This window comes from Bombyx mori, chromosome 14 (assembly GCF_030269925.1).
Source record: "Bombyx mori chromosome 14, ASM3026992v2".
NCBI lineage: Eukaryota > Metazoa > Arthropoda > Insecta > Lepidoptera > Bombycidae > Bombyx > Bombyx mori.
Window position 1 is genome coordinate 5,483,881 of NC_085120.1, and position 26,780 is coordinate 5,510,660.

A 26,780-nucleotide genomic window follows, 5' to 3' on the forward strand; every position below is an offset into this window, starting at 1 on the left:
CCTACGGCAGTATATTATAATAGAATACTCGAAGGACGCTGTTGCCTCCTCTCCGGGTAATTCTTTAACACATTGAATGCGGCAAATAAAATCATAAGCTATAATTTTTTATTTTTTTAAAGTAAAATCGTAAGCCTTCTTGATTTCATGCGGCGGCGGGTCAAAATGCGCCCCCAACGATATTTCCATCACAATAACAAAGTTTGTATTGTCGCACAAAATAACGTAATTTCCGTACACAATGCCGTATGTACTATGATGATTCTAAGAATTTTCAGTTTTTATACTTCATTTTTTACTTCAATTTGAATTTCACGCAACATTACGCGGATTAACAATTAATTTGAATCAACTGAAAATGACATAAATATACCATTGTTATTTATAAAGATCGTTTTAAACTGTATTCCGGCACATTTACCCCGAGATCAACACAAACTTGACGCCTCATTACCCGTGTTTTGAGCGCTACTCTTGTTATTTTTTTCCATTCAATATTCACAAACAAGAGAATTATTGTTAGTAAATAAATTGGTACGGACTCTGGACCAAGGAATATCGCACATTCCCGAGACTAATAATATATTTAGCCATTACTTTTAAACATTAAATGTTTATGATAATTTAAATTTTAGTTAAACTTTTACGGTTTAATCTTGTATTTTTTATTGTCATTATATTGTTTTGGACGTTCCGAATACTTTACGTTTTTTGGGATGATGAACGATTGGTGTTATTCGTTGACTTCGTTAATTATAATTCACACTTGACAGTAATACACGTAGTCGCAGAAATTGATAATAAATCATCTGTGACTTCTTGCCTATACATCCCTCTCACCTTTGAACTTTGAACTACATTGTTAAAAGAAACACCCATTTAGACATAACTTATTTTCAATAATTAATAAATTTAATTAAAGAATAAAACGTCAATCGATTATAATATTAATTAATACGTGAAGCAAAAAATTTGTATCCCTTTTTACGAAATTTGCGCGGACGGAGGAGTATGAAATTTTCCACACTTCTAAAGAATATAGAGAAGAAGTGCACAATGCTAATATTTTTTTTAAATAATGCATAAAAGATACATTAAATCAATAAAGAAAACATTACACACACTACATTCCATGTATTTGACGCACACACGCATGCATATTATTTATTGTCAACTTCTGTTCTTGACGACTATTGACAAATTGAGAATAGATTAAATATTGTTTGTCTTTGTTAATATTTTTTATAGTGTAGTCTTGGCGAAATTTCTGATTATAGAAGTATAAAATACAATCATAATAGTGTACAAACTTACAATTCCAATTAATTATAGTCGAATTTCGGCTACTGGGGGACCTCTAGTAATATTAATTCAAGCTAATTCAATGAGATAATTTCAAGCTAACTATGAACATTATCATATCGATCCACATTTAGAAGTTTTGTAAATCGCAAATGAAACTATCCAGTTTTAATCTCGCATTTATTTTGTTAATTCACCATTTCCAACATATTGAAGACTGCATTTGTTATTGTAACGGACAGAAACAACATATAATTTAAAAAAATAATCTTTTCTCATCTTCTTGATTCACAACACTATCCAAGGTATCCAAGCTTAAGTTCCAAAATAAGAAACTAGCCCGCGAATTCGCCCGCGTGGAATACCTAGTTACTTTGGGATAACGCTAAATTTTACACGCGACTTCATTTACGTAGAACCTGAAAATATTTTTGAATAATAGAATATTAAAGAGCTATTTAAGGTTTGGTACCTCACGCTTTTCAATCGACTTGAAAAGAGGAGGATATCAATAATTCAACCACCATTTTTTTATTTATGTATGTTCACCTATTTGTCGAGAATGCTTGAAACGATTAGGATAATTATTTTTTCTTTTTTTGTTCGAAAGGGTAAACTTTCCGAATGGTCCTGTAATAATCAAGATCAGGATCCTTATCAGGATCTGATCAGAAGCTTTTGAGGTGATTTGAGTTTTTCTTGTTATTCTTCTTATTCTGAGCCAGCGCCGCAGCCAATGTACTACAGAAATGAGCCGTTGCTGTCCACGGGCTCCGGTAACAAGAGATGCCGTAACCTCGTTAACCAGTCTCACCAATAAAAATCTTATAACCACAAAACAACAATTTTTTTACAAACGAGAATGAAATGAGTTCCAATAGTACGAAACATCCTCAGATAATGACATCCCGACAACTCTCAACGAGACTTTGTGATGTAAACGAAGCAAAGTCTACTTTACGACTTTGTACAGGACACGAGGTACTGGGATCAAACATAAATAAATGAGTTCTCCCTATTGATGTCGTTAAATCGACTCGAAAACGATCTGAATAATTAAATAAATATGAAACGTAAGTAGTAAGAAAGTTTGCCAAAAGTATTTCTATCTTTATACCTATAATTCTACTGTAAGTGTGTATGTCGCTGACTGTCTATGTCATTGTAACTGTACTGAGACCATAGAACTTATATCTCAAGGTGGGTGGCGCATTTACGTTGTAGATGTGGCTCCAGTAACCACTGAACACCAGGTGGGCTGTGAGCTCGTCCACCCATCTTAGCAATAAAAAATTAAAATAAATAAAAACTCCTAAACGACTGGACCGATTTGAATTAATTTTTTACGTACGCGTTTGGGTGGCGCCCTGGATAGCTTAAATTCACAAATCAGCCCGGTAGATGGCACTGAAGTCGATATCTAGGTTATTTATCTATACAACTAAACGGCTGGATCGATTGAATAAATTTTTGTGTATACATTCACAGGACAACGTCTGTCGGGTCCGCTAGTTATGATATATATTTTCTTGCATTACGTCCGTTTCTATCACATTCTCGCTCACGACTCGGTCGTGCGCGGACGTGCTTTCCGATCCGTGGCCCGCTTGCGAGCTGCGTCTCTGAACTCACAGTTGTGCTCGACAGTGTAGTGACCGTGAATACATCGTGCGTACAATTCGGTAGTGCGGACGTGCCGATCCGTTGGTCGCTTGCGATTTGCGTCTCGGAGTCCATTTTTGTGCGCTAAAGTTTTGTAACCGCGAACCCACCTTTTACCAACTGTCTTTTTCAAGACAAAACCAATCGCTACGATCAGGCTTCCTGTGGCACTCACAGGCTAGCGATTTCCTAACCCTTCCCAAAACAACAGTCTTTTTCAAGACTAGACCCCCGCTCGCGATTCTGCCTGCTGTAGCACTATACAGCCCGAGCGGGTTCCTTTCCTTTTCCCCGCCGATTGCCGTTTTCACGGCATAGGCATTCCCCCCCCCTGCTCCTTGCTGTCCTGCAGCACAGGGGGGTTACAAATCCTATCCGGGGCCTCGCCTTTCGGCGAGTTCACAAAAGTCCCGGGGCCGCCCCCCCCGGGCAAGAAGACCGAAAATGCAGCATGAAGAAAGTGTCAGTGAAAGTGCTAGTGACATTGTCGGGTTCCTCCGGGATAGGTACCCGTCAATTAGGGCCGAGTACTTAGCTTATAGGGCCTCCCGTGGCAATCCCTCCCCCCCCGCGTCCGTCGCCGCGTATTTCAACCGTGCCTCGGAGGCACGCCGCGCGCCCCCCGCCGCCCCGTTAAGTTCGAGCGCACGTTCCGACGATGCGACTCACGAAGCGCCTAACGCTACCCCCACCCCCGCGTCCGCGTCGTTTACGTCATCGCGCGCTTCGTCCGTCGCGACCTCGATCGTTTCGAGTTCAGGCTCCGATACCGAATCGGAGATGGATTTCGAATCCGCGTCAAGCCCTCAGCCTGGAACTTCGGATGGGTTCCAAACCGTAACGCGCGGCAAAAAGCGTACTCGCGCCGTGGAGTCCCGGAGCTCCACGACGAAGCAAACAAAATCCGCGACCGCCTCCCGCCCGCAGGTAGTCGTGACACCGGAGTCGGACTCCGCTCGCCGCGTAACCCCGCCGCCGCGTCCCAAGCCCGCGCCCGCTCCTAAAGCAGCTGCCCCGCCCCCGCTGATTCTCCAGGAAAAAACTGCGTGGAACCGCGTTTCCCAGGCCCTTCAGGCAAATAAAATCAACTACACCCATGCGCGTAACGTCGCGCATGGGATTCAGATCAAGGTCGCAACGCCGGGCGACCATAGGGCCCTCTCAGCATACCTCCGAAAGGAGAACATAGGTTTCCACACCTATGCTCTTCAGGAGGACCGCGAGCTCCGTGTAGTAATACGCGGAGTACCGAAAGAGCTAGACATAGACTACGTTAAGGAGGACCTGATCGCTCAGGCACTCCCTATAGTTAGTGTGCATCGGATGCACAGCGGGCGGGGCAAGCAGCCCTACAACATGATACTCGTCGCGTTGGAGCCAACCCCGGAGGCCAAGAAAAAGATCTCATGCCTCTCGACAGTCTGCGGCCTATCCGGGGTCTCCATCGAAGCCCCCCATAAACGTGGCACTCCCGGGCAGTGCTACAGATGTCAGCTTTACGGCCACTCGGCTCGTAATTGCCACGCGCGCCCCCGCTGCGTAAAGTGCCTCGGCGACCACGCCACACTAGATTGCTCGCGTGTTAGGGAAACCGCGACCGAACCTCCAAGCTGTGTCCTATGCCTTAAGCAAGGGCACCCCGCGAACTACCGTGGATGTCCTAGGGCTCCGCGAAAACGTCCGACCCACCCAGCCCCCCGAACCGTCGGCCCAAAGACTTCGGCGCCTTCAGTGCCGAAACCCGCCTTCGTGCCGGCTGCAGTTCCCACGGTGTCGGCGTGGAAAAAACCGCTGCCGTATACGAAGGCGGGAACGGAAACCGCACCCCCGCCCCCGCTCGTGACACGCCCCGCGCCCCAGCCCCTGCTCGCACCTCGCCCCGCGCCCGCGTTCCGTCCCCCGCAACCCTCTGCCGTCAACGACTTCGCGCTCGTGCGTGACTTCGTCACCGCAGTCAACTTCGACCGTCTGCGATCGTTCGCAGACGCGATACGTAGGTCGGTAACCCCCGAACAGCGGCTCGCGGCCGCTTTCGATCACATGGACGTCTACGAGTCCGTGTCGCGTACGTTATAAAATCTTTACCGATAATCAATGGCGCAAAAAGGTAGAGAAAAACCGTATTCCCTTACGTTAGCATTCTATAATGCTAACGGACTCGCGCGGCAACGCGATCAAATTTTTGAATTCCTCCGCGATAATCTTGTAGATATTCTATTAGTGCAGGAAACCTGTCTGAAGCCCTCGCGTCGCGACCCGAAAGTCGCGAACTACGTCATGGTTAGGAATGACAGACTCACCGCCTCGAAAGGCGGGACTGCCATTTACTATAGACGGGCCCTGCACGTTGTCCCTCTCGATACTCCCTCGCTCTTACATATCGAGGCGTCAGTGTGCCGTATCTCGCTGACGGGACACCAGCCGATCGTCATCGCATCCGTTTATCTCCCCCCGGACAAGCCCCTTCTGAGCAGTGACATCGAGTCACTGTTCGGCATGGGAGACTCTGTCATCCTGGCAGGCGATCTAAATTGCCACCACACTAGGTGGAACTGCCATCGTACAAACGTCAACGGTAGGCGTCTCGACGCGTTTATAGACGACCTCACCTTTGAAATAGTCGGTCCCCCAACTCCAACATGTTATCCGTATAACATCGCGCTCCGTCCGAGCACTATAGACCTGGCATTGCTTAGGAACGTAACTCTGCGCTTACGTTCCATCGAAGCAATGTCAGAGCTCGACTCAGACCACCGACCTGTCGTTATGCAGCTCGGTCGCCCTCACAACCCAGTCACTGTTACGAGGACCATGGTGGATTGGAATAAGCTGGGCACGTGCCTAGCCGACGCCGCTCCGCCAATCCTCCCTTGCGGCCCGGATTCGAATCCATCCCCCGAGGACACCGTCGAATCCATAAACATCATTACCGATCACATCTCTTCCGCGATCATTAGATCTTCAAAAGAAGTCGATGTGGAGGACAGCTTCCACCGCATCAGACTGTCCCCCGATCTTAGGAATCTCTTAAGAGTTAGGAACGCGGCAATCCGGGCCTACGATCGTCTTCCCACGCATTCAAACCGGATTCGGATGCGTCGTCTACAACGCGAAGTCCACTCCCGCTTAAGCGACGCGCGTAACGATAATTGGCATAGTTATTTAGAACAACTCGCGCCCTCCCACCAAGCATACTGGCGACTAGCTAGGACTCTCAAATCCGAAACTACCGCTACTATGCCTCCCCTCGTACGCCCTTCAGGCCAACCACCGGCATTCGATGACCATGACAAGGCTGAGCTGCTGGCCGATGCACTGCAAGAGCAGTGCACCACCAGCACTCAACACGCGGACCCCGAACACACCGAGTTAGTCGACAGGGAGGTCGATCGCAGAGCTTCCCTGCCGCCCTCGGACGCGTTACCCCCCATTACCACTGACGAAGTTAGAGACGCGATCCACAACCTACAACCTAGGAAGGCACCCGGCTCCGACGGCATCCACAACCGCGCGCTAAAACTCTTGCCAGTCCAACTGATAGCAATGACGCACTGCATCTTTCCCGCGGTGTGGAAAGAAGCGGACGTTATCGGTATACATAAGCCGGGCAAACCGACAAACGAAACTTCCAGTTACCGTCCGATTAGTCTCCTCTCGACGATAGGAAAAATTTACGAACGGCTCCTTAGGAAACGCCTCTGGGATTTTGTTACCGCGAACAAAATTCTCATAGACGAACAGTTCGGATTCCGCTCTAAACACTCGTGCGTACAACAAGTGCACCGCCTCACGGAGCACATTCTGATAGGACTAAATAGGCGTAAACAAATCCCGACCGGCGCCCTCTTCTTCGACATCGCGAAGGCGTTCGACAAAGTCTGGCACAACGGTTTAATTTATAAACTGTACAACATGGGAGTGCCAGACAGACTCGTGCTCATCATACGAGACTTCTTGTCGAACCGTTCGTTTCGATATCGAGTAGAGGGAACTCGTTCTCGTCCCCGTCAACTGACCGCCGGAGTCCCGCAAGGCTCCGCACTCTCCCCGTTATTATTTAGTTTGTATATCAATGATATACCCCGGTCTCCGGAGACCCATCTAGCGCTCTTCGCCGATGACACGGCTATCTACTACTCGTGTAGGAAGATGTCGCTGCTTCATCGGCGACTCCAGATCGCAGTAGCCACCATGGGACAGTGGTTCCGGAAGTGGCGAATAGACATTAACCCCACGAAAAGCGCTGCGGTGCTCTTCAAAAGGGGTCGCCCTCCGAACATCACTTCGAGCATCCCACTCCGTAGTAGGCGCGCAAACACCTCCGCCGTTAATCCCATCACTCTCTTTGGCCAGCCCATTCCGTGGGTCTCGAAGGTCAAATATCTAGGCGTCACCCTCGACAGAGGGATGACATTCCGTCCCCATATAAAAACGGTACGCGACCGCGCCGCGTTTATTCTAGGACGACTCTATCCAATGCTTTGTAGTCGAAGCAAACTGTCCCTCCGCAATAAGGTAACTCTCTACAAAACTTGCATACGCCCCGTCATGACGTATGCAAGCGTAGTGTTCGCTCACGCAGCCCGCACCAACTTGAAATCCCTTCAGGTTATTCAATCACGATTCTGCAGGATAGCCGTCGGAGCGCCTTGGTTCCTTAGGAATGTGGATCTCCACGACGACCTGGAGCTCGACTCTTTTAGTAAGTATCTACAGTCGGCATCGCTGCGCCATTTTGAGAAGGCGGCACGACATGAGAACCCTCTCATCGTAGCCGCTGGAAATTACATACCCGACCCAGTAGACCGAATGGTAAACCGTCGACGTCGCCCAAAGCACGTCATTACGGATCCTCCTGATCCATTAACGGTGCTTTTAGGCACCACAAGCACCGGTCACCGTCCTCGTCGAACCCGTCGCTTGCGACGAAGGGCTCGACGAGCGAACTAACCCATAGACACAGCCCACTGAGTTTCTCGCCGGATCTTCTCAGTGGGTCGCGTTTCCGATCCGGTGGTAGATTCAGCGAAGCACTGCTCTTGCTAGGGTCAGTGTTAGCAACTCTCCGGTTGAGCCCCGCGAGCTCACTTACTAACGTTAGGGTGAAGCTGAAATAGCCTCTCAAGGCTATCAGCATAGGTTTAAAAAAAAAAAAAAAACGTTTCTATTTTAATTTTTGACGTTCGAATCCGTCTGATTTCTGCGAAAAGAAAAACTACCAAAAGATTCAGATGTGATTTATTGTTTTGAACGCATTGTACATGTAAGCTATTCTATTGGTCTGTCTTATTTAAGCATTATATCTATAATTATATATTTTTTTAATAATTTTGACTGAGTCGGTATTGCTACTACGCGCCCCTGACGCGTTGCGTTTGCGTCAAGGGCAAAGGGCTCTATGCCCACATCGGGCAAACATTCGTGTGATGAAAAAGGTTTGTTTGTTCTTTGTCTGGGTTTTTATTATCTATATATGTATGTATTTAAACATATATAAGTCAGTTTATCAGTCTCTGGTTTCCATAGTACAGGGAATCCTAGTTCCGGGTTGGATGAGTGTGCGTGATAAAGTACCGGTCAAAAAAAGACCAGTAGTCTAGGCGGCGTTGAATTCCAATTACTTAAGGTAAGTTTGTTTGCCCAAGTACACAATATAAAATAGCCGGTTTGTTTTTTAATGTCGAACTCTAATGACACTCGAATAAAAATAATAAATTACAATAGAGAATACATCCTTTCGTCAGAACAAAAAATTAGCTTAGAGTTTTAGAAATTGTCGTTTATTTTCTTGAACTAATATGATGAGTTTGACCGGCTAATTGCTTTTACTATACTCATAATTGACAAGATGGCTCATTTGAACACCCACACTAAGATAAACATAATATCAATGTCAAAAATATTATATCTGTATTTACATATGGTTTTAAAAACTTACTCGAGTTTAATCTCTTCAGGGTCATTGACATTGGCATTTGTACGTTTTTTTTTTTTTTGTATTAAATTATTTAATGGCTAGAATGTGGACTTTTTTTTAAAAATTAATATTCATTATATTTGTTTTTTTTTACTTATTGAATTGTGTTCAATAGAAAATGACCGCATATTGAAAATCGCAATAAATAATAAACTAAATTCATGTTTTTTTTTGTATTTAAAACATTCGTTCCTGAAGTGGTTAAGTAGTAATTAATATTTCTATTGAAAGGCATACATTTACTCAAAATAGTTGAATAGATAAAGAAAATCATTTACTTTAGAATTTTTATTTGCCATTTTCAGAGAATAAAATAAGTATCAAATCGACATCAATGCTGTATTTATTCAAACATTAAAAATCACTCAGAAACGTCGACTTCGTTCGACGATTCTCTTCGCGATCATTACCATAACTCGAGGGAGAGGCCTTTGTCATGGAAATGATCGATATGCGACCCACTGTGATGGTAATGAACTCCTTAACATCCCCCGTTTCTAATTACAATACGTACTGACATCAAGAACGGTAATCTTCAAACTTGCACAGCGGTGTAAATTGCTTTCTCACAGACAAAAACTAGAATTTAAATTGCACAAAATTTATTTATTTATTTAAAAAAGTACTGCAACATCACAAACATTTAACATTGAAAATAAACTATTTAATTTATGGCCTGATAATAATAGCGTTAATTATAATTAATTATAATTATTTTAAAATTCACTAGTATGATTAATATTATTCAAACTTCATTAACATATGACATATTAATGTCATCTAGAAAATACGCCGTAATCTTCTTTGATGAGATCAGACGCGTGCTCTCCTATCATCATAGTAGGTGCATTAATATTCGCACTTGGTATTTTTGGCATAACAGAAGCATCCACAACTCTCAATCCTTTAACGGAGTGAACATTTAATCTCTCATCGACTACTCCGTCAGCCCCCATCTTACACGTTCCAACTGGATGAAGCAGAGAACCAGCTACATTTCTGACGTAGCATGTCCAATAATCGTCTGAGCCCCAGACGAACTCTTTGCATGGAGATACAGCAAGCTTTGGTATAGTTCCATTGACTTTCCTTAAATAACTTGTATTGACTAGATTACTTATAAATTTTAGACCTTCGGTTAATTTATGTAAATCAAAATCATCTCTGAAATATCCTAATTCAATTATTGGATCATCGAGAGGATTGTTGCTCCTTAAACTAACTTGTCCTCTTGAATACGGATGTAGTAATAGAACTGACGCCAGAATAATTTCCCTAATATTATTTGGCTTTGCAAGCGAATAACAAAACTCATCATTGTAATTGGTTATCGCCGAGCAACCATACCTGATCAACACTGAAGCCGATGCTCCAATATTTTGACTAAAAATTTGGAAATCCGGCTTACTCTGCGAAACTGAACCTCCCAAACTGAAGAAACCGGATTGTATTGGAATTGGAAACGAATCCAATTGAGTGGCAAGAACAAGATTAGGAATTATACTAGACAGTCCGGCTTTTCCAGTGAAAAGAATAGGCGCATATGCGTGATCTTGCATGTTTTTACCCACTGGCAAGTTTACGATTGTATCGATATCATGTTTTTGCAGAACTTCATGGGGTCCTATGCCAGAAAGCATTAGCAATTTAGGGCTATCGATTGTTCCTGCTGACAAAATAACTTCAGAATCAGCAAATAGATTAATAACATTACCATCTTGTAACATAACTTTAACACCATAAGTAGTTCTGGTGTAGGGATCCAATAAAATTTTAACTACCCTCGCATATTTTGCAATAAACAAGTTCGGTCTACCTTTTGTGGGTCTTAGATACGATTCAGCAGTACTGGATCTTCTACCATTAGCAAAAGTGAAATGAGGCCTTGAAATTCCTTCTATTTCTGGGCCATTGTTTTCCAAAACTCTTCTGATGCCCAATTCTTCATAACTTTTCAACATGACTTCATTTATTTTTAAACTATACGCATTATCTTCTGGCCTGCTAACGGCTACAGGCCCATTGGTAGAATGAAGATGAGCATTATAAGGATTTTGGAATAATGAAATATCAGTCATATTTTCAAGTTTTTTGAAATAATAAAGACAAGTGTTCCAGTCCCAACCAGGAGCTTCTAGATTCCATTCCTCGTAATCTTGAGGGACGCCTCTCGTGTATATCTCGTAGTTATTGGACGAACTTCCTCCAAGCATTTTACCTCTGGTCATAAAAATTGCTCTACCAGGATGAGTTTCACCAACCCCTTCATCAAGATATGCTTTGTAAGACCAATCGTATTCAGTGTTTGAGAGAGTTGCAAACAGACTTGGAACCTAGAAACAAATCTTCTATCAAACAAAACCTTTCATATTTAGAAGTCTGTGGGATTTGGTCTATTTCTTCTTGAACTTTTAATCAAATGGCTACAGATAAATATTTATATGAAGAGTCAATTGTACTTTCACATTCGTGCATCATCATCATCTTCAGGCCTTTAGTACCCATTGCTAAGCATAGGCTTCCCCTTTTTTACGCCCTAATGTTCGATCGCCCACCATTTTCATTCATTTCTGCACCGCCGTTCTGACTAAGTCATCGGTCCATCCTACCATAGGTTTTTTTGGAAACTCTACTCGGCCCATAAATGCTTTGAAAAAAAAACAATTATATCAAACTTGACTTAGGAGCCCAATATTATTCGTTGAGTTTGCTTCTTTTCGTCAGCAATTTCGTAACTATAAATAAACCGATTTTTCAGTAAAAGTAGTTCAGTATTAAAATACTAAATATTTAAATTACAGGATAAATCCTGAATCCTATACCCGTAACCAAGAAGAATGTTAAGAACTATTTAATATATTTTGTTTAATTGAAAGATCCAATCGAAAGGATTTCGGAAGATGATTCTATTCAAAAAATATAAATACCACACTAGTTGGTGGAGGGTCACCTCCAGCTTCTATTAACAGAACAGTCCAGTGTGGAACTTCACTCAATCTAGTTGCAACAATAGCACCAGCAGAGCCAGATCCGACTACGATGAAGTTAAATCTTTCTCCGTCTGTAACACAAAATAATAATTCAATCCAAATGATTAAAAAATCCATAAAATATTTTTGACATTGTATATTAAACAAACAGAAAGACATTGGGATATCTACGTGAACATAAAAATCAATCAAGATCAAATTATTTATTTGTGTATAGGCACGGGGTATTGTTGTTAAAAATGTCACACAAATAAGTATTGTAAATATTTCGAAAGATAGATTCGATACGTATTACTATAAGCCCAAAATACATTGATTTTCAAATTAAATAATATGATACAATATGAACCATTGATTTTCGTCTGATTTTTAAATGAATCATACGTAATTTTAAATCATTACCTAATGGTTTATAGTTCTCTGGCCATCCATTGGGTTGAATTGCTTGGGATAAAGCAAGGGCATTAAGCAGCCAGCGAACTAACCACGAAGACTGAGACGCTTGCAAAATTTTGAAGAACTCGTTCGCCACCGTATTCAATGAAATCATTTTGGGAAAAATAATCTCATTTATTTGCAAGGCAATCCTCGTTTCTAAAACAGTGGAAACTAATTTAAAAAATACGCAACTTATAAGGAAATAATTTTACATAATTTAATTTACAAAAAATTAGTTTTAAGAAAAGTAACTATAAATTGAGGCCATTGGTGCTTACAACAAATGCAGTTTTTTTTTAATATTATTCTATTTTACGTAAGCTATGTAATGAAAAACGGAAGTTTATATCGTAACATTTTCTATAAACCGATAGAATGAAAAAAGAATCCTTATGATACATTTATATTATTATCCTGATTATTTATAATATTTTATAATAATTCAATTCAATTTCAGAACTTTCGAAACACACAATATTTTTCATTACATTGTATTTGAAGCATAATCATATCGAGGAGTGCAAGAAAAGTGGTTTAAGCTAGATTTTTGCACTTTTACAGGAAGGACAGCCATTAAAATTTCAATTTTGGAAAAACATAACAAAAAAAAATTCTTCAACTATTTGAATGGAGTAAACTTAATTGAAGTTTAATTAAAAACATCGAACTGTTGATGCTGATTGATACCAAATAAAACGCAGGTTTAATTACAAAGAGAAATTCGCGTTAAATTATGTAAATAAACAAATGTCTCTTATACCAAATACCTTTCAATCCTCGATATATTCAGAAAAGCAAAATGGATCTAAAATGTTCTATTTAGTTTTAAAGACGTGCAATTTTTTGTTTTGAGTATAGCATTCAAAAATGTTTTTATAAAGTTTCGACTCTTCTTTTGAGAAAAATAAAATAATATAATAAGTTTTGATCGTTATGGTTCGTTAAAATACGAGGTCGTCTAGTGATCACGTTCCACAAGGTCGCTAACAAACTGCATAATATTATGCGTAATATTTTGCTGAATGCATAACAATTTTCTATTATGTACTTTTTTATTATGTAACTACTTCTATATTAAGTACGTAAGCTCAAGGATATCTCGACTTTGGTGAGTTTTCATCATTACATTTAGTGTTTAATTACCGTGAAGACATTTACGGGACTTAATTGCAACCTGGCACGGATAGGCACCACTAACGTACCCGTTTCTACTGCAAAGCTTTTTTTATGATTGAATGTTTAGCAAAAGCTCGTCCAGGGGGTGTGAGATTAGCTAACAGCTGCCCGAGCACCTCTGATGGAGACCTAACAAGAGCAGTAGCTTCGCGGATGAATCTACTACCGAATCGAAATCACGATCCGCTTAGAAGATCCGGCATGAAACTCAGCGGGCTGATGCATGGGTTAAGTTGCACGTGGAACTCTTTGTCGAGTTCGATGAGTACGGTTACCGGAGTCCCTAAGCCAGCTCCTAGTGTTAGAGCTGAAGGCGTTTAATGCACAGGTTATTGGATCTGTAAAAACGTGTCTACTGGCTCCTGCGTGATCAGGATTCGGGGAGTAGTCAGCGGCGGCAACGATAAGACGATTATCATAACGACTGCAAAGCCATCAGGTGTTCCGGTTTAAAGTGTAGGAAATTCGTTTTACTATACAATTGAGATTTCGACCTCATGTCTGAAGCTGGGTGGTGGTGAGAACGTTACGTTGCCCGTGTACGCCGGTAACCACCTAATACCACGCGGGCGATAAGTCATATACCAATTTTGACCAAGGACTAAAAACAAAATAGTAAATTAAATTAATGTGCATCTCAAAGTCTCAAAGAATATGACCATAATAGTTTGACATAGGTTCCATGATATTATTAATTTGACCACTAAAAATATACCTATAAAATAGCAAAATTAAGAGTTGATTACCAAAGAAAATACATTTTCCTGCAGCTTTCTTTTTTAATTCTAGAAGTAAGGGTGAAAAAGGACACACATAATTACACAAATTAACCTCTTCGGTTCAAATAGGCACGTTTAATAGTAGGTAACCAATTAGTAAAGGTGAATACGGACCAGTGTAAATTGAGACAAGTAATTTCTTCGTCTTCTATCTAATTTATAAACCATTCGATCCCGTGACAGTATTCAATTTACAAGATGTGTATTGATTTGAGTGTGCTTGAAACGACCACCGCCTTTAGCTGTTCATGAGATGATAAACCTCATATAGATCTTTATGTTTTTTTTCCTACCTATGCTGATAGCCTTGATAGACTACATCAGCTTCTCCTTGACGTGTAGGTGAGCTCACGGAGCTCAAACCGGGAGTGTTGCTAACACTGGCCCTAGCAAGAGCAGTGCTTCGCAGAATCTACCACCGGATCGGAAACACGACCCACTTAGACGATCTGGCGAGAAATTCAGTGGGCTGTGTCTATAGTTATTTTATTCGTCAAGCCCTTCGTCGCAAGCGATGGGTTCGGCGAGGACGGTACTTGAGGTACCTAAAAGCACCGTTAATGGATCGGGAGGAACCGTAATGACGTGTTTAGGGCCATATAGATCGAGTAATAACCGAGAACACAAAAAGAAATTACATTACAGCGTGTTCCTAATGTTGCAACTCTTGTTTACGTATATAGAAGACAAAATATTATTTTATTAATAATCTCATCTGTTCGGCGAGTCGGTAGCTACTCTTCTAGAAGTCAACCTTACGTAATTATGTGATGTTCAGTCAAGAAAAGAGAGAGTCAGTTCGCTAGTGGAAGGTAGATCGACACGAGTGAGTCCGTCCATCTTATCTATGTCTTTTTTTATGTTTGAGCGATTACTGGTGACCCGGAGGCTTTTCCAGTTTTACCGGGGCACGTGGGCGAGCAAGGGCTCAGCCAGAGAAGTTTATGTCTCTCGTGAAACAGTCATGCATTCTGGTTTGTATGGCAGGATTATTATAAGGGTTTCATCTCATGTCCAAAAGTGAGTGAGTGGTAGCATTGACTTCCTTATGCTCATAAGCTCCAATAAAAAGTTAGCACCGAATGGGCTGTGAGATCACATGGTCTACCCCAGTCTTTCTCAAAGTGGGCGATAACGCCCCCCTGGGGGCGTTTGAAACCTAGAGGGGGGCGTTAAGGGGCCCAGGAAAAAATGGGGGGCGTTGATGTGGGTTAGGGGGGCGCTGTAAAATTTGTAATTTCATTTACTTAATTTACCCATTACCGTCCAATGTCAAATGGTATAGTAAGCCTAAACAGCTCACTTATTGTAAACATTGTTTACTATTTTATTTCCATATAATAATAGGTTGGGGAAAAGTTTCTTCGCATTTTTTAAGAAAATTCACAACATTTTTTAATATAGGTTATTCACATTTAACTAAAGTATGTCGGTACCATTTTGTTCGATAACTTTTTGCCATCTTGTAGGTAGGGACATGATCCCATTGCTATAGAAATTTTGGGGCTTCTGATCAAAATACCGCAACAATTGGTTTTGGCAGTCCTCTCGTGATGTTAACCTGACACTGCCTAAAGAATTCTGAAGAGACCGAAACAGGTTGAAATCTGAAGGTGCAAGGTCAGGACTATACGGCGGATGCATTAACACCTCCCAGCCAAGCTCTCTTAATTTTTGTTGAGTGGCTAAAGATGTGTGAGGTCTAGCGTTATCGTGATGAAAAACCACACCCCTTCTGTTGATTAATTCCAGCCGCTTTCTCTCAACTTCTTGCTTTAATCTCATCAGTTGTTCGCAGTAGAGTTCAGAATCGATGGTCCTGCCTGGTGGTAACAGCTCATAATGTATAATGCCCTTCCAATCCCACCACACACACAGCATCACCTTGTTGCGAGTTAACCCGGGTTTCGCCAGAGTCTGTGAAGCCTGACCGGCCTTTGACCACAACCTTTCTCGTACGTTCTTGTCGTACGTGATCCACTTTTCATCACAAGTTATCAGCTTCTTCAAAAATGGTTCGGTTTCATTACGTCCTAATAAAGAATCACAAATGAGTACACGGTTCATTAGGTTTCTTTCAGTTAGCTTTTTTGTGTACCCAGTTTTTTTCAAATGCGCCATAACTATTTTGTGGTCAATTCCCAGTTCTTCAGTTTCGTCGTAACTACTGATATGCCGATCTTGCCCCACTTTTTCAAAAATGGCATCGGTTTTATCCGTAATAGGGCGACCAGAGTGACGTGCATTTTTGACATCAAAATTTCCGGATTGAAAACGCTTAAACCAAATTTGTGCTACTCTCACAGACACTGCACTAGGTCCATAAACATCGCAATTTTTTTCACGGCTTGCGTTGCTGTTTTACCTTTTTTGTATTAAAATTTTAAAATGTATCGAATATCTTCATTAGATTCACTCATCTTGACAGTACGAAAAATAATAAAAATCACACATCTTCTTAATTTTAATTTGGAATTATCTTCTTTCAAATTTAAACTTTTAATCATACCAAAACCAGCCAGATACAAATAGTATAGCCAAGGAGATTTTATTACAAGTTCATACATTTTTAAGCTATTGCATAGCTTTTATCGCGGGCCTTGAGCGCGGCGACCGAATCATGAAATTCCGTAACGAAAAAAACCTAACATCCCTCACTCCGCCTACCATGTAGCTCGCGTTCAACACATTTACACGTTGCGCTTGTGTAGTGTTTGTGAATAAGCGCGTGGCGTGACGTCACACTGCATGCGCATCATGAAAAGTCTGCCCATCTCTCTCTCGCGCGGTTTAGCTTATGAGTGTGAAGGGGACAGTTAAGGTTTTGCCTTTATTAAAGTTTAATATAGCGTGGTCTTGTTTTATTATTGTTTTAATATTAAATTATCATTGTCTAATTATAATGTCATAAGTTGATAAAAAATGCTATGCAATAGCTTTACCGCCGCAGTTCCCGAGTGCCACACGTTTTTTTTTGTCAGGAGGAAATCGCCGGACTTCCGCTCTTCACTGGGGATGGAGGGCGGGGCATGTCGGAGTCGAACCGACTAAAGCCTCCTGTCGCTCAACAACCAGCATCCAAACCTCGCATGAGACAGAGCTCATGAAAAGGCAAAGGGGGGAAAGTGAAGCGTTTAGTGCGGAGCACATCCCTTCCATCACCATCCCCCTCGGGACGCCAGACCGGCGGTCGTCGGCGCCACGACCACCAGCCCTCTCGGTCGGCAGGCTGTCCGAAACCCGCTTAGATGGCGCCGGTTAGAATGGTCTATCCTACAGAATACCCCGCTGGGTCAGAACCAGCGTGGGTTGAGGATAGCCGGAGCTTCCATCACCCGGATGCTCATGCGTAAAACGTGTGCAGAGCAGCTTGCACGTCGTCTTCTTAGGCCCCCTTCACCGGTCCCCAGGTCGACATGTGAGGGAGACCCGAAACACTTAGAGGGCCAGCCAGGGCTTGGGCGAGATCCGCCTCCCTGGACCCCGCTCGACGGCGGCGGGCCTGTGCATCTCTCACGCGCCCCGCCGCCTCCTTTTTGCGAGATGGTGCACTCGCAGAAGTCGAGCATCGCCTTCCACGACTCGTCGTCACTGAGCATCGATGCCAGAACACTCGGCAACGACAAGTCGCTTCCTATTTTTGCGACGAGGACACGCCATCACCCCCTCCCATGCGGGGCAGGCGACGAGCGTATGCTCTGCCGTGTCCAAGCCGCAACCACAATGGTGGCACTCTGCCGTCGGCTCGGCTCCGATCCGGTGCAGGAACTCACCGAAGCAACCATGCCCAGTGAGTACCTGCGTGAGCCGGAAAGTGAGGCGTCCTCTGTCACGATTCACCCAATTCACAAGAACCGGGCGAATCGCCTCGACGATCCTACAACCAGCCGAAGGATCGGCCAGCCGCCTGGACCATGACTCCAGCACGGACCGCCGAGATTGGGCCCTCCGCACTCTGATCACAGTGAGGCTGGGACGCGCCACGCCCCGGGCACGAAGGTTAGCCCACCACTGATAGTCAGCGGCGGGCGCCTCCGCCTCTAGGACCTAAGGCGGGGTCCCAGCCAGTACACACGCCGCCTCGAAAGAGATGGTGCGATAACCACGGATGATCCTGACTGCGATGGTGCGTTGCGGCCGTTGCAGCAACTTCGCTACCCCTACGGCCAGTGACCCCACACGGGCGCCTCGTATAAGGCGCGTCACCTGGTCATGCCCCCCGATGTTAGAAAGAAGCCGGCTTAACGTGCCGGCCACCCCCAACAAACGAGGAACCAGGTTCTGAAAGTGAACACGGAAGGTCCAACTGTCCAGAATGAGGCCGAGGTACTTCAACTGCACCCCGACCCGATACGGACGCCTCCAACCATGATATGGGCATCGATAGGTGGCACTCTCCGCGGCCTGTGGAACCACATCGCCTCGGATTTACTGAGTGTCACGTCGAGGCCCAATTTCCTGATTTTGCCGACGACATGCGCCACCCGAGCGGTGGCAAGATGAGCAAACTCAGCAAAACTCCTGTGTACTACGACTTTTTACAAAGTCGTAGTACATTATTTTATTCTATCATCAACAGTTTTCGTAGGGCACGCGACGTAAAAAATATTTTAGGTAATTTTTTTTACACCTTGGGTTAAATTATTGGAGTTTTAGTAAGGACACCCAATTTTTTAAAAAAAAAGATTATAGTCTATGTCACTCGGGAATAGTGAAGCTTCCAAACAGTGAAAGAATTTTCAAATCGGCTTAGTAGTTTCGGAGCCTATTTAATACAAACAAACAAATCTTTCCTCTTTATAATATTAGTACAGATATTAATTATTACAAATAATAAAAACGCTGACTTAGGCGGCGGTTTTTATTTGAACCAGTTCTAAATTATAAACTAAAATTCTATGAAAAATTGCCCATATTTATCTATAATACGAAATGATATTAATTTATTTTTCGTAGTTTCCTTCCTTCTTGCGTCGATAATCCTCAGTGCTGAGGGTCGTGGCCTCCTCTAATAACTTTCTCCTGCATCATCTTGCGCCATTCCTGCCTGTCCTCAGCTGTATGGATAGCAACGTGGACTGAAGTATTAAGAGTGGAATGTATTTGGTCCGACCAGCGCATTGGATTTCTGCCTCTGTGCCCTCTCCCGCATACCTTGCCTGTTACCAGCAGCTTTTCCAGATTGTCACCGCTCTTTCTGGCGATATGTCCAAAGATCTCTAAACTCCTCCGCGCGCATGTAGTGCGGAGGCGCATTGGAATCTTGAGCTCGGTAAGAATGGATTCGTTGGTTCTGTGTTCTGTCCAACGAATCCCGAGCATTTTCCTTCAGCACCACATCTCAAACGCGTCGATGCGTTGGCGGTCGGCTTTCTTGAGGGTCCAAGTCTCTGCGCCGTAGAGAAAAATGCCACCCAAGCACGGTCCATTTGGGACATAGTCCTCTTTGCCATACTGATTCGCCTTCTGAGGTCCTTTTCGGAGGATCCATTACTAGCTATGACGGAGCCCAGATAAATGAAATCCTCTACGTCTTCCAGGTTTAGCTTATTCGTAGTTTAATAAGTTATTATTGTTAGTAGTATTATTTACTAGTCGAAATATAAATTTTTAATTATCTCATGATGAGAATCTTATATTAATGAGAAAGATATTAAAAAAAAATAGTTTCGTTCTAATAAATTAGCATAGTAATAGTACAGTGAACTAGCAATTTATTTTGGTAATTCTGAATTTAAGCAAACATATTGATGAGAAGAATTCATTTTTACTTTGCAAATTTGCAAATACACGCTCTGTAGCAATGTACGGACATATAATAATATGAAGAAACAATAATAGCATCTACAAATACATATGTACTACGTGGTTCCACATTTACTAAAATTAATACAACATTTATTAATTAAATTAATTAAATTGTGGTTTTAAAGTTTTAGGGGTGTATAAAAAATGGGGGGCGTTGAAAAATAATTGATATTCAAAGGGGGCGGTAAAAGAAATAAGTTTGATAATCACTGGTCTACCCATAAAAAGTAAAAAACTATTTTCAGCCAACAATTTGGCAGTCGCGAAAAAGGAGAGATATCATTTCAGAAGCGTCTCCCTCGCATCTCCTTTAGGTCATTCAACCTAAACGGTAAATTGATCACAAATGAATTTCACAAAGAGATAATATCCTGTAATATAATAAAACCCTTCAAATTTCTCATGGTAGACGATTGTGAGTTCGCACTGATAAGTAAATTCGCGCTGACTATATCTGCCGCACAAGAAAAGAAAACGGTTTTGTTTTGTCAAAGAACTATAATTAACAATGAACAAAATATATGCATATGATTATGTTACAATATTGCATGCTGTTGTAAAATATGCCAAATATTTTAAACGAATTCAAAACGACGGTAATGTATTTATTGTACACTAGCTGACCCGGCAGACTTCGTAGTGCCTCAATCGATAAATAAAATACCAAATTTTTTGTATAAAACAAACTTAAAGCAAACAAAAGGAATCCGTCTGAAGGGGGACACATCAGAGGAAAAACAAAATTGTTATTTTTATTTAATTCCGAATATTTTTGTATTTATCTACCTTTTAAACCTTCTCTGGACTTCCACAAATAATTCAAGACCAAAATTAGCCCAATCGGTCCAGCCGTTCTCGAGTCTTAACGAGACTAACAAACAGCAATTCATTTTTATATATAATATCAATGATATTTTATATTATGTAAAAATAAGCAGATATGTTTCAAGCGCACGTCAAATGAAGACTCGAAAACAGGCCAATTGGGACGTTTCGTCTTTAGTCGCGTCTAAACAAATGCAATAATAATATAACAAGTGCAATCGTTCCAATTATAGCTATCTTTTTTACTCACGCGCTTATCCCATCTTTTGTACTTTTCATTAATGCTACTTGTCAACATGTGTGTGCACTATATCGGTAGGTATGTAGATATATATGGCGCGATCAGATTTGAAGAGTCAGTTACTATGAAGATAACATATCTGTTGCTATAATATAAATAATAAAAACGTGTTTTAATTAAATCTTTAACAATATTCGAGTCGGGATATTCACGAAATACGAAACCGTGATTCAAACGACGATAAAATGCGGTTTCGTTCCATGATTTCGATTCAACGTCCTTCCGTGAATGTCGCACGAATGACATTGCAACATGAACCTTTATCCATCTATCACGTAAACCTGTTCATGATCGAACCTTAACACCGTTTTAAAATGGACCGTTTTTCATCGTGTTGCAAGAGCATAACGTGATTTCCCACAAAAATAGCTATAAATTTTCCAAAATTCATTTTAATGTATAGAAAAATAATTATTATTGCATTAACATTTTACAAGGACACAGTCTAACCATAAATCGTACTATAAGTAATTAAAAAGACATTTTAATTTTGAGATTTTATTTCCGTGCCATTTTCTGCTAAAGAATTTACGTTTGCAATTATTTGTATCTCTCCATCCGCTCGGTTATAGTCGAATATTTAAATACAAAGCTATTCGATTCATCGTCCTTCCGTGAATGTCGTATGAGTGACATTGCAACATGAACCTCTATCACGTAAACCTGTTCATGCTTGGACCTTAGCACCGTTTTAAAATAGACCGTTTTTCATCGTGTTGCAAAAGCATAACGTGGTTTCCCACAAAAATAGCTATATTTTTTTATTTTTTATTGCTTAGATAATTGGACGATCCCACAGCCCACCTGGTGCTAAGTAGTTACTGGAGCCCATAGACATTTACAATGTAAATGCGCCACCCACCTTGAGATAGAAGTTCTAAGGTCTCAGTATAGTTACAACTGCTGCCCCACCCTTCAAGCCGAAACGCATTACTGCTTCACGGCAGAAATAGGCAGGGTGGTGGTACCTACCCGCGCGGACTCACAAGAGGTCCTACCACCAATAAATACGCAATTTTGTGGGTTGGATTTTTATTACACGATGTTATTTCTTCACCGTGGAAGCTGATCGTGAACATTTGTTAAGTACATATTTCATTAGAAAAATTGGTACCCGCCTGCCGGATTCTAACACCGGTGCATCGAGATACGAATGCACCGGTCGTCTTAACCTTTAGGCCACAACGACTTAAAAAACTTTCCAAAATTCATTTTATGTACAGAAAAATAATTATTGCATTAAAATTTTACAAGGATACAGTCTAACCATAAATCCTAGTATAATTAAAGAGACATTTTAATTTTGAAATTTTATTTCCGTGCCATTTTCTGCTAAATAATGTACGTTTACAATTATTCATATCTCTCCATCCGCTCGGTTATAGTCGAATATTTAAATACAAAGCTATTAATAAGTATAATTAAAGGTCATTTATTCATAATAAAAATGTTATAAAAGCAGTTAAGGAAGAATCCGACTAAAACCTGTCCAGTAATATCTAAGTTTTTCCCCTGCCTTTATAACCTAAAGGGCGATTCTAGCTACGTTCGGTAGGTCTAAGTAAATGAAGATAGCACCCAGAGCCGTCGCATTTCGTCGGAACACTGAGTATCTTATCTATTAAGACAGGAACTGCGCTAAGACCGTGAATTAAATATACAAAACGCATTTAAATGAAGGTTTTGAAACCAAATTAACCTTGACATGCAACGAGGATCGTTCGTTATTATTATTTTTTTAATATTAACTTTAAATTATGTAAATTAATTCTACACATTCACGGCCTTATTTCTTCAACACGTAGCAGATACCTACGATATTCTGATCCTTAAGAAGTTTTTTTTTTATTTCTACTTCCTAGACGATGCATCTGCGCCCTAATTTACTGGTGGTAGGATCTTCTTGTGAGTCCGCACGGTTAGATACCACCACCCTGTCTGTTTCTGCCTTGAAGCAGTAATGCGTTTCGGTTTGAAGGGCGGGGCAGCCGTTGTAACTATACTGAGACCTTAGAACTTGTATCTCAAGGTGGTGGCGCATTCACGTTGTAGATGTCCATGGGTTCCAGTAACCACATAACACTAAGTGGGCTGTGAGCTCGTTCACCCATCTAAGCAATAAAAAAAAAAGAAAAATAATGGATAAAACGGTGGATTGAGTGCTACGACTATGTTGGGACTCAAACGTACAAAAAAACTATAGCACGTAGTATTTATGCGCTCTTTTGCTGTATTCGACAAAAAAAAACAAGAACGGAAATGGATCATTACATTCCACAAGAAAAGTCACATTAAGGAATTCGAATCATCTTTTAGCAATTGCTCAATACATCAGTATAAATAAGAGCACAGCGCATAATATTCCTGGGAACATAATCACGCGGGCAACAAACTTGTTAATATGTTGAATTCTGAAATATTTTTTTCACACAGATCTTACTTCAGTTGGCTGAAATAGTCCAGAATTTTATAACATATAGGTCCCATCACTATAAGTAATCCGTTGTATGAACTTAGACTCGACTGAAGCATTTCCGACTTCCTGGCCAAGTGCCTTTCAATCTTTCATTGTCTTCAACTTTCACGGAATCTGACTTCTTACCCATCCTATTGTCTAGTTCATTGCGGGATCCAAGTTAGTTTTCGCTCACATAGTCTAAGCCTTATAGCCTATTCTTATTGTCGCTACTTTGAATCCTGGCCACACATGAGCTTTAGTGGAGATTGACAAATTCAGAACTAAGCAAATACTTAGTTTATGTTCACGAGTAACTTTCACTACAAGGATGGTAATCAAAATTGGACCCACATAGTTCCTAAACTTTTTGGCATAGACCTCCTTTAAGGATTCACACAAACTCGTCATCATAATTAGAAAGCACTAAAGATTACAAACCTCAACCTTTGTAATGTCCATACAATTTTTTTAAACTGTTCTTCTAGAATCACTGATCACATGATTCGATAATTTGAATTTTAGGGCATCATAAATCACTGATTGATCTTAATGTTCGTGCATCAAATAAGTAATATGAAAACAAGTTTTTTTTTTTTCATTCAAGAGAATGAAAAGTCTTTAAGATTAGATCACTTAAAATAGATTTCGAAATAAACTATCGAACGACTGTTTGTAGCTTTGTTTACTTGTGCGAGATTCGGCGATCGAATAAACTATGCTGGAGAATTTTCGTCGTCACAGCTGTGTATCAATGAAAGCAGCTTAAAACATTTAAAAAACCAGTCCAGGGTTAATTGTCACTTAATGTAGATTCAAAATCAAGGCCTACTAGTTTGTTTTTTATTGATTAGAATGGTGGACGAGCTCACGATCCATCTGGTGTTAAGTTGTTACCGGAAGCCGTAGACAGGACAGGCACAACGTGAATGTCGTCAACCACCTTGAAAGATGAGTTTTAAGTCCTAGTTTGACAGTACAACAGCTGTCCAACCTTTAAAACCGAAAAGCATTACTGTTACACAGCGGAAATAGATAGAGCGGTAATACCAACCCGCCCGGGCTCACAAGACTCCTCATCACCGTTAATTCTATCTATATTACTGGTGGTTGAAATCACAACGATTCTAAAGAAGTTTTCACTTCAAAAAAACTCACAGACCTCCACTGCTAGAGATAGGCCTCCCCTAAGCCTCGCCATAAGAACCGGCCCTGCGCTGGCTGCACCCAGTAATTACGCTGATTACATTTTTTGCGATTTTTATTTTTATTACATTCTTAAATACGCATTTAATTAGAAAAATTGGTACCTCCCTTCGGAATTCGAACACCGGTACAAGCACGTCGCCTGATACGAATGCAACGGGCATTTTTATTCTTTAAGCCACGACGACTTCAATTTTTTTTTTTAATAACATTAAAATACATATGACTTAAATAAGAATAAAAAATGTTAAATATTGATACGTAATGAATAGCGATTTGAAAATTTACGTATAGAACATCAATAGTAGAACCTGTATTTATCGATAGATTGCTATGAAAAACAGTTTTGGAGAAATCTTTCTATGCTATTTCTTGTTGATTAACGAAGTACTGCTACTCTGGGAACCTTAACTTTTGTTTAATGTTACGTTCAATCTAATAAACATGTATACGAGAACCGTAGTGTTACTAACACAAATGCTCATTATATCATGACATTAATTCAAACTGTTTATTTTAGTTTGCTGCTACCCAAAAACATAAGAACTGAAATACAGAAAGATTATTTAAACGCCAAATATAACGCCAAAACATAATCTGCAATAAATGTTATTATCTATGTGATTCCTAAGCCATGGAAGTCATTGATAAACATCAATCACCTCTTGATGCAATAAAGATAAAATTTTATCCGACGTAGCCGTCTACATTTATTTAATAAGTCTATATAATAAGACTTATATACCTTCAACAAAGATAACGAAGCCACGAGTATTAAGTAGGCCTATTAGGCCAAGAACATTAAATTAATTACATGTAGGTAATTATAATCTCAGCTATAGTAGGTACTCATTGTACTAGGAAACAAGTTACGTCTTAACATTGAGTACAATTATTTTTTTCACTTCATTTTACAATAAGTACATAATAAAAAGTCAAATACACGAGCCAAATCGAATTCTTAACCTTATAAATCTTTAAAAAAAGCGGTGCCATTATTTTCAGTTAAGAACATAAAAAGAGCGGGAATTTAAAAGTTTTTAATGATTTTTAAAAATAAATATTTACCTTGATCCCAATGTTATCAAAAACTTTTTTTTTATTACACGGTTTTAAATTTTATTTTCTTAGGAAAATTAGGTAGGTACGATAAAAACTCAATCGAAGTATTATTAAATTTCTTAAAAAATAATACTCGAATTACTAAAAATAAGTACTGACTGTACTTACTCACTGACTGAAATACAAAAACACAGACTGTTAGCTACCTTTTAAGTCGTCGTGGCCTAAAGGATAAGACGTCCGGTGCATTCGTGTTGAAGCGATGCACCGGTGTTCGAATCCCGCAGGCGGGTACCAATTTTTCTAATGAAATATGTACTCAACAAATGTTCACGATTGACTTCCACGGTGAAGGAATAACATCGTGTAATAAAAATCAAACCCGCAAAATTATAATTTGCGTAATTACTGGTGGTAGGACCTCTTGTGAGTCCGCGCGGATAGGTACCACCGCCCTGCTTGTTTCTGCCGTGAAGCAGTAATGCGTTTCGGTTTGAAGGGTGGGGTAGCCGTTGTAACTATACTGAGACTTTAGAACTTGTATCTCAAGGTGGGTGGCGCGTCTACGTTGTAGATGTCTATGGGCTCCAGTAACCACTTAACATCAGGTGGGCTGTGAGCTCGTCCACCCATCTAAGCAATAAAAAAAAAAAAAAAAAAAAAAAAAAAAAACCTGAATGAATATACTACTTACGATCAACTTAAACTAGTGTTGATTGCAGTAATGTGCGGTAACCACGTTTTGTTGGGATATCTACAACCGTTTCTGATTTTATTTATCAAAAGAAATAATTATTTT

General features: G+C 40.9%; 1 protein-coding gene across 5 annotated transcripts; it reads right to left on the reverse strand.

The window, feature by feature from the left end:
• Window positions 1–9,526: 9,526 nt before the first annotated feature.
• Window positions 9,527–26,675, reverse strand: LOC101738196 (ecdysone oxidase). 5 transcript variants are annotated; one of them, XM_038015296.2, is made up of 5 exons: window positions 26,655–26,675; window positions 25,988–26,187; window positions 12,334–12,525; window positions 11,869–12,002; window positions 9,527–11,274 (listed from the first exon to the last, which is right to left on the reverse strand). In XM_038015296.2, exons 3-5 carry the CDS (start codon window positions 12,479–12,481, stop codon window positions 9,718–9,720), a joined length of 1,839 nt encoding a protein of 612 aa, XP_037871224.1. In that variant the 5' UTR covers window positions 12,482–12,525; window positions 25,988–26,187; window positions 26,655–26,675; the 3' UTR covers window positions 9,527–9,717. The 5 variants fall into 5 exon arrangements, with proteins under 5 accessions (XP_037871224.1, XP_004922639.1, XP_037871223.1 ...); XM_004922582.5 differs by lacking the exons at window positions 25,988–26,187; window positions 26,655–26,675 and adding an exon at window positions 24,155–24,453; XM_038015295.2 differs by lacking the exons at window positions 25,988–26,187; window positions 26,655–26,675 and adding an exon at window positions 21,208–21,506.
• Between the last annotated feature and the right edge of the window lie 105 nt (window positions 26,676–26,780).